This window comes from Gymnoscopelus braueri, assembly GCF_963280865.1.
Source record: "Gymnoscopelus braueri genome assembly, chromosome: 10".
In the NCBI taxonomy this organism is placed as follows: Eukaryota; Metazoa; Chordata; class Actinopteri; order Myctophiformes; family Myctophidae; genus Gymnoscopelus; species Gymnoscopelus braueri.
This window is the reverse complement of record NC_137611.1, coordinates 44,511,246-44,519,117: the sequence shown is the minus strand read 5'-3', so window position 1 is coordinate 44,519,117 and position 7,872 is coordinate 44,511,246. Positions and strand designations below refer to the sequence as shown.

Below are 7,872 nucleotides of genomic sequence, written 5' to 3'. Positions count from 1 at the left end.
CACCCGTGGTGTTTTTGGGAAAATATTTGCCTAAAATAAGGACGCTGGTGAAAATGGTTAAGCATGTGAGAAGAGGAAGCTGTCATATACTCCACATGGAGAAGAAGCCCGTCAGACCGGAATTTTTAAATGAGCCATTTCCTGGCTAAGACCCGATTATCCTGTATTTTGACCAGGTAAAATCCTGCCTAGGGCACACAATTCCTCAGGGCCGTCACTCTCACCACCCATAGGAGGAGGGTCCAGTCACAACTGGCAAAATTAGATTTGTATTTTCTGGTGACACCCAGAGAACAAGCACTGGCTCAGAGAGAGTCCCTCGGGAGAACTGCTGTCACATTACCTGCACGCTTTATTCAGCTGTGAGAAGCTGCTTGCAACTTCCCTGACCAATGTAACTGAGGTCCAAGTGGATTAAAGGTCCCACGGAGCAGCTGGACACCATGCAGTGGAGGACACGTCAGTGCCGTGTACTCCTGTATCTCCTCTCGCTCCTGGGGCTCATGGTCTTTCTGGTCTATTGGGACTGGTTGCCGGGCCTCGCGGGTTTGCCATGGTGGAGAGAGCTTCCCGTGGGCTATGGAGGCAGTGGGCTACACTTCAACAGTAAGGCAACAGGAAACCAGAACCACCAGCAACAGCATAATAACATCACATTCAAGAAAGATGCAGATGACTCCTCTCCTCGGGGGGAGGCAGGTCTGGAGAACTCTCTGGCAGCTAATGCCAGCCAAAGTGAAGAGGGCGTTCCAAGTGGCATGCTGTCCCCCGGGCCGTACCCCTACATCATTAACGAGGTAAACAAATGTCCAGAGGGAAAAGCACAACCATTCCTGGTGTTGCTGATAACCACAGAGGCTCGTCAAGTAGAGGCACGGGACGCCATACGGCAGACGTGGGGCAATGAGAGCCTCGTTCCAGGCCTCATCCGGCTGTTCCTGCTGGGGGCGAATAAAGGCGAGCTGGGGCGCCTACAGCAGAAGACCTTGGAGTCCGAGAGCCAGAGGCACCACGATATCCTTCAGCAGGACTTCTTGGATACCTACAACAACCTGACTATAAAGACACTGATGGGGATGAACTGGGTGGTCATGCATTGTCCACAAGCCAGCTATGTTATGAAAACTGACACTGACATGTTTGTCAACACCGATTACCTCATCCACAAGCTGCTCAGACCCGAACTGAGTCCCAAGAAGAACTACTTCACAGGATATGTCATTAGCGGCGCTGCACCGTTCCGAGACAAAAACAATAAGTGGTACATGTCCCTGGAGGAGTACCCAGGTGAGAGGTACCCCACCTTCTGCTCCGGGACGGGTTACGTGTTCTCCGGAGACTTGGCAACGAAAATCTACCAAGCCTCTCTGAGCATTCGGCGCCTGCATTTGGAGGATGTGTACGTGGGGATCTGCCTGGCCGAGCTACGGATCGAGACCACATGGCCGCCCAACCAGCTGTTCCACGCCTGGCGAGTGCCCTACTCCAGCTGCAAGTACAGCAACCTGATCACGTCCCACTGGGTTCAACCCAGTGAGCTGCTCAAGTACTGGCCCGACCTGAAGAACTGCATCAACGCATAGGGCTGGGGACAATAACTGCTTCACCGCGGTAATGATGTATAGGCTACCTTGGGCCGTTACCGCAATTATTTAAATTTGATTTCATAATGATTATGATTATTATTTTTGCTGGTAAGTTACAGCGGATATGGTGTGTGATATACATTTCTAAGCTTACCATATACACAGTTTGTTGTTTAGTTAAAGCAGCACTTTTCTCTTCTACCCTGGGTTTGAACTGGTTTCATTTGCATGTGCTGATTTTCCTTTTTTATACCATTGAGCTAATAGAGCCGGCCTGCTTGCTCGGGTTATAAATTGAATCTTGACCATCAGGTCAAAATTCGTGTCAAATCCTGTGTCTAGGTGACACAATCTAAATGTCTCACTAGAAGAGCAGGGAGACAAAATACAACCACCCCAATTACATAAGTTATGTTGTATTTACATACTAAACCATAAAGATTGGGGAAAAAATGTATGTACTCATTGAAAAAAAAAGTTACCCACTGGCTGAACAAGTTGTTCTTGTTTGCTGACTCAGCAATCCGTGGCCTCGCGTGGGGACAAAATGCAAGTTGTGGAAGCTCTCAGTTCTGAACTCAGTAAAATCTGTACTTGGCTTTCTGATAAAAAAAAACTGTCATTACACCTTGGTAAGACGGAATCCATTATTTTTGGGTCAAAATATTAGTAATGTAAATGCAAATGATTTCAAGGTCAGAGTTGACATAGTAATCTCAAGCAAAGAAGAGGTTACCTATTTGGGCTGGATATTATTCTTGACAACAAAAGGGATCAAAAGTAAATAATAATAAATAATTGCATCAAAAGTAAATCATAGAACACGATTTTTTTTGCAGAATTTCCTCTTTTGTCATCAAAAGTGCTCTTGACAGAGACCCTAAACTTATTTCTAACCTGATCCTCAGTAAAACACACAAAGAATACAAGAACCGCTGGTCCACGGAAAAAATGGGAGCGAGCATGTTTTGGGGCTTCCCGTTATCCTTCTCGGCCTAAAGCCCATGACCCACCTAGGCTGCCCTAGCGTGTCTCATATCTGGCATAGAGGGGCGGGTTCAAAATCTCCGGAGAAAAATTCTGTGAGATCCCATTGGTTCACCGATCTATCCGCCAGCCCCCAGCCCCGCCCGATGTCCCTCCTCCTTCCCAATGTGTACCATTGAGAGCCCTGACGTCACAATATTTGGAGCGACGCCCACTGCACTCTGGCTGGTTGGGGAAATGAAACACTTCCTATTCCAGGCTCTTATATTTTAGCAAAAATAAAAAATAAAAGCCTGGAGATCGAGGCTATGACCCACCTAATTCCACCACATTTTTGGGGGTTGTCTCAGGGTAGAAGATAGGGTTAAGAAAAAAAAAATGGGATTGGTATTTAAGATCAATCAATCAATCAATCAATCAAACAAACACCTTTGAAGAATTATTTTGTCCATCAAAGCCTCAAGACCAGATCACACACAAATCTTTGTCAGGGATTTGAAAAAATTAAACATTTCTGATCTGTGTGTGATTGAAACTTTGAAACAATAAACAGTGGAGCATTTTCTTTTTGCCAGTGTGTGTGTGTCTTTATTTTATGTTTTGTTGTTTGTCCTGCACCTAGGCAGTTGATGTGCATGCACTACCCTTCCTCTGCAATTGCATTTGTGCCACTATTTATTTGATATAGATTGTCATTGCATTAATTCAATCTTTTCATTATCATTATTGTATTGTTATCTATTGTATCAAATACATTTGTACATTGTAGTAAAATATATTTAGTTGCAATTCTTCATTCTCTCACCAAGGAAATATTTAATATCCGCAACACAGGCCTGCAGCAGAATTAATCAAGTTGCAAGGTTTTTTCTTTTCTATCAGCAATTTGCGCAAATTATTTTACTCTGTACCATCTTCTAAAGACCATCTAGTGGTGATAGTGTTTCTCACGTTGCTTAGGGTCAGCCTCTCGCTCTCAATCCGGTGTTAGGGCGAAAATGGTGACCTATATTATTCACTGACCCCAGAGGCCGCTGTTTTGCATCTTCGGCAAAAGTTTAGTTGCACTATAAGGTGAGAGGAGGGCATCAAGTCAACTGAAAATAAATTGGTTGGTGTTTTTGGGGTTTTTATTTCTAAGTTACAGTCCAGCCAGCTGTCACATAATTCTGATGGCACCAGGGCAGTGCTTAGGGATCAGGAGGCCCTAGGCAAACCCCAGTAGGCCCCTGGGTCGGGACCCATATGTGGGTCGCGGACCAATTTTTAAGGGTCGCGATCATCACGGATGTTACAATTACAATATGATTATGTTGGGGGGGGTCCTCATACAGTTCAAATATGATATATATTTTGTTGTATGACAAATAGCGAAAATTACTGATCTACAAGCTCACAACACCTGTGGTGTTTTTTGGAAAATGTTTGCCCAAAATAAGGACGCTGATGAAAATGGTTAAGCCTGTGGGATGATCAAAGTGGATAAATACTCTCAGGCCAGCCTCCCTATCTCTGTCCACAATCTTCCCAAATGCTCCACAGACACTGTGGAATTCAGCCCGGTTCACATGTGAGAAGAGGAAAATGTCATATACTCCACATGGAGAAGAAGCCCGTCAGACCAGAATTTTAACATGAGCCATTTCCTGGCTAAGACCCGATTATCCTGTAATTTGAAGAAACAGGATGTCTTTCATTTGAAGTCAATTTCAGACCCTGGGAAGGATTTACCTGCAGCCATTGCCAATTGGTTAATGTAAAGCTATACACAATTGTACCCAATGAGTAAACTAGAAAAAGTGCTCCTCGGAGCACAGGTCTCCGCCAGGTCAGGTAGGTGAGTGTCACTTGACTATAGAGATAATGTGTGCCGGTTTGCGTGATGAATTAAGTTTTGTAAAAGTCGGCCTCCTGGTGGCGCTATAATAGGGCAATGTTGAAAGGGTGGCATTTGTTCCTCAACGTAGTGTGAATGTGCGTGCAAAGTTTCACGGCAATCGGACAATGTGTTCATGATTTGCGGCATTTAGTTCAATACGGGCCATTCCTGCAAACTTTAGATGTCAATCGTAGCCAATCAGGATGGAATATGAAAAATCAAACAGATCCGTCTTGATCTCATGACTATAGAGATCATGTGTAACGATTTATGTTAAATTTGGATACAATCTGAAGGAGTAATATCCAAAAATGTGTTTTACATAAGTCGGCCTCCTGGTGGCGCTATAAAAGGCAGATGTGAAAAATGCAGGGCAAAGGTTTTTCCTTGACCTGTTGGGAGTGCGCATACAAAGTTGTAAACAGATCGGTGCAGTTACGGGTAAAAACACGAATCGGCCTGTTATAGCGCCACCATGAGGCTGATGTGAAAACATTGAAGTGGCATTTCTTCCTCGGCCTAGTGGGAATGTACGTGCAAAATTTCACGGAAATTGCATGCTGTGTTCATGATTTGAGTCATTTTGTTCAACACAGTGCACTTCTGCAAACTTTGGAAGCCATTTTGAGCCAATCAGGATGGAATATGAAAAATCTGAAAATTTTGTTTTGTTTAATGACTATAGAGATACTGTGTACCGATTTGCGTGACGTTTGGACAAAATCTGTCCAGTACTGTCAAAAAATGTGTTTTGCAAAAAGCGGCCTCCTGGTGGCGCTATAACAGGCCCATGTGAACATTTTGGGGCAGAGGTTCTGAAATGGCATCCAGGGAGTGTGTGTGCAGAGTTTCGCTGCGATCAAGCCAACGGTGCCGGAGATTAGATGTTCACAGACGGACACACACACACACACACACACACACACACACACACACACACACACACACAACACACACACACACACACACACACACACACACACACACACACACACACACACACACACACACACACACACACACACACACACATACACACACACGGACGGACGGACAGACAGGGGGCAAAACATACTCTCTCGCCATGTCTTTCGGCCTGGCGGAGACAAATATACTGTCAGAGCTGATCAACGACTTAATGAATGTGCATTGATAAGTGAGTCAGCTGTGTGTGTGTGTGTGTGTGTGTCTGTGTGTGTGTGTGTGTGTGTGTGTGTGTGTGTGTGTGTGTGTGTGTGTGCGTGTGCGTGTGTGTGCGTGCGTGCGTGCGTGCGTGCGTGCGTGCGTGCGTGCGTGCGTGCGTGCGTGCGTGCGTGCGTGCGTGCGTGCGTGCGTGCGTGCGTGTGCACGCGCGTGTGCGTGTGCGTGTGCGTGTGCGTGTGCATGTGTGGGCAGGGGTGATGGCCTCCATAAGATGAATCTGGGGGGGAAACACACACGCGTTGCATGAGGAACTAGATTTAAAAACGTCAGAGGCGAGGCTTGGTATGTTTCCAAATCCGTTTATTGTTTTATAACAATACTCAACCTGTATTGTTAGAAGGATGCATTCCAAGTAACGGAGTGCTGCATTCATCCCTAGATATGTGCAGAAACCGGTTTATTAATCTCTTGGTACAGCAAAGTATAACATGACTATACACAAATATGCATGCACAATGAACATGCAACAGCCCGTGCCATGTGCACCAAGTAAAATCCTGCCTAGGGCCAAAATTCCTCAGGGCCGTCACTGTCACCACCCATAATAAAGGAGGAGGGTTCATTCACAACTAGCAGAATTAGATTAGTATTTTCTGGTGACACCCAGAGAACAATTACTGGCTCCGAGAGTCCCTCGGGAGAACTGCAGCTGTGAGAAGCTGCTTGCAACTTCCCTGACCAATGTGTCCCACAAAGCAGCTGGACGCTATGCGGTGGAGGACACATCAGTGCCTTGTACTCCTGTTTTTCCTCTCGCTCCTGGGAGTCATGGTCTTTCTGGTCTATTGGGACTCCACCTATAAAGCAACAGGAAACCGGAGCCACCAGCAACAGCATAATAACATCAGATTCGGGAAAGATGCAGATGACTCCTCTGGCATGCTGTCTCCCGGGCCGTACCCCTACATCATTAACGAGGCAAACAAATGCCCAGCCAGAAAAGCACAACCATTCCTGGTGTTGCTGATAACCACCTGTGTCTCTGAGGTAGAGGCACGGGACGCCATACGGCAGACGTGGGGTAATGAGAGCCTCGCTCCAGGCCTAGGAATCATCCGGCTGTTCCTGCTGGGGGCGAGTGAAGGCGAGCCGGGGCGCCAACATCAGATGAACTTGGAGTCGAGAACCTGAGGCACCACGATATCCTTCAGCAGGACTTCTTGGATACCTACTACAACCTGACTATAAAGACACTGATGGGGATGAACTGGGTGGCCATGCATTGTCCACGGGCCAGATTTGTAATGAAAACTGACGGTGACATGTTTGTCAACACCAATTAACTCATCCACAAGCTGCTCAGACCCGAATCCTAATCCTAAGTACTTACCGATCCGAGACAAAAACAGTAAGTGGTACATGTCCCCGGAGCTGTACCCGGGTAAGGAGTACCCCGCCTACGGCTCAGGTTCGGGTTACGTGTTCTCCGGAGGCTTGGCGGCGAAAATCTACCGAGCCTCTCTGAGCATTCACCACCTGCATATCAAGGATGTGTATGTGGGGATCTGCCTGGCCAAGCTACGGATCGAGCCCACACCGCCGCCCAACAAGTTCCTGTTCAACGGCCCTACTCGAGTGCCCTACTCCAGCTGCAAGTACAGCAACCTGATCACGTCCCACGCGTTTCAACCCAGTGAGCTGCTCAAGTACTGGCACGACCTGCAGAACAACATCTGTATCAACGCCTAGGACTGGGGACAATAACTGCTTCACCGCGGTTATGCTGTGTACCGTGGGCCGTTACCACAATTATTAACCTTAGAGGTAGCACTTGCTAGTTGCTATGCATCCTATGTGTATAACGCATCATGAACATACTTACTTACTTAAGGCATTATAATCTGCTCATAACCCTGTATAATCAGATTTAGAAATGCTCATTAATACTCATAATGCTTTATAACCATAACCATAACACATTATAAGGCATTTTATAATGCTTTATAAGTATCAAGTGTTATAACACTTCATAATTGCTGCCAAATTGGTCAATTATAATGCATTATAGACCCGACCTTTAAGTAAAGTGTTACCAAATTAGATTTTATAATGATTTTTGTTGGTATGTAACAGTAGTGGATATGGTGTATGATATACATTCAAGCTTACTATATACACAATAGTTGTTGTTTAGTTAAAGCAGCACTATGTAACTTTCCTCTTCTACCCTGGATTTCAACCGGTTTCATTCGCAAGTGCTGGATTTTTTACCATTGA

General features: G+C 45.8%; 1 protein-coding gene and 1 pseudogene across 2 annotated transcripts; both read left to right on the top strand.

Moving 5' to 3' along the window:
- The first annotated feature begins 300 nt into the window (after positions 1-300).
- Positions 301-1,589, top strand: LOC308093902 (beta-1,3-galactosyltransferase 2-like). The gene has a single exon (XM_080440298.1). It carries the CDS (start codon positions 444-446, stop codon positions 1,581-1,583), a length of 1,140 nt encoding a protein of 379 aa, XP_080296424.1. The 5' UTR covers positions 301-443; the 3' UTR covers positions 1,584-1,589.
- A 4,834-nt stretch (positions 1,590-6,423) lies between these two features.
- Positions 6,424-7,348, top strand: LOC308092797 (beta-1,3-galactosyltransferase 2-like; annotated as a pseudogene). The gene has a single exon. The product of its transcript is annotated as a beta-1,3-galactosyltransferase 2-like (transcript).
- The last annotated feature ends 524 nt before the right edge of the window (positions 7,349-7,872 follow it).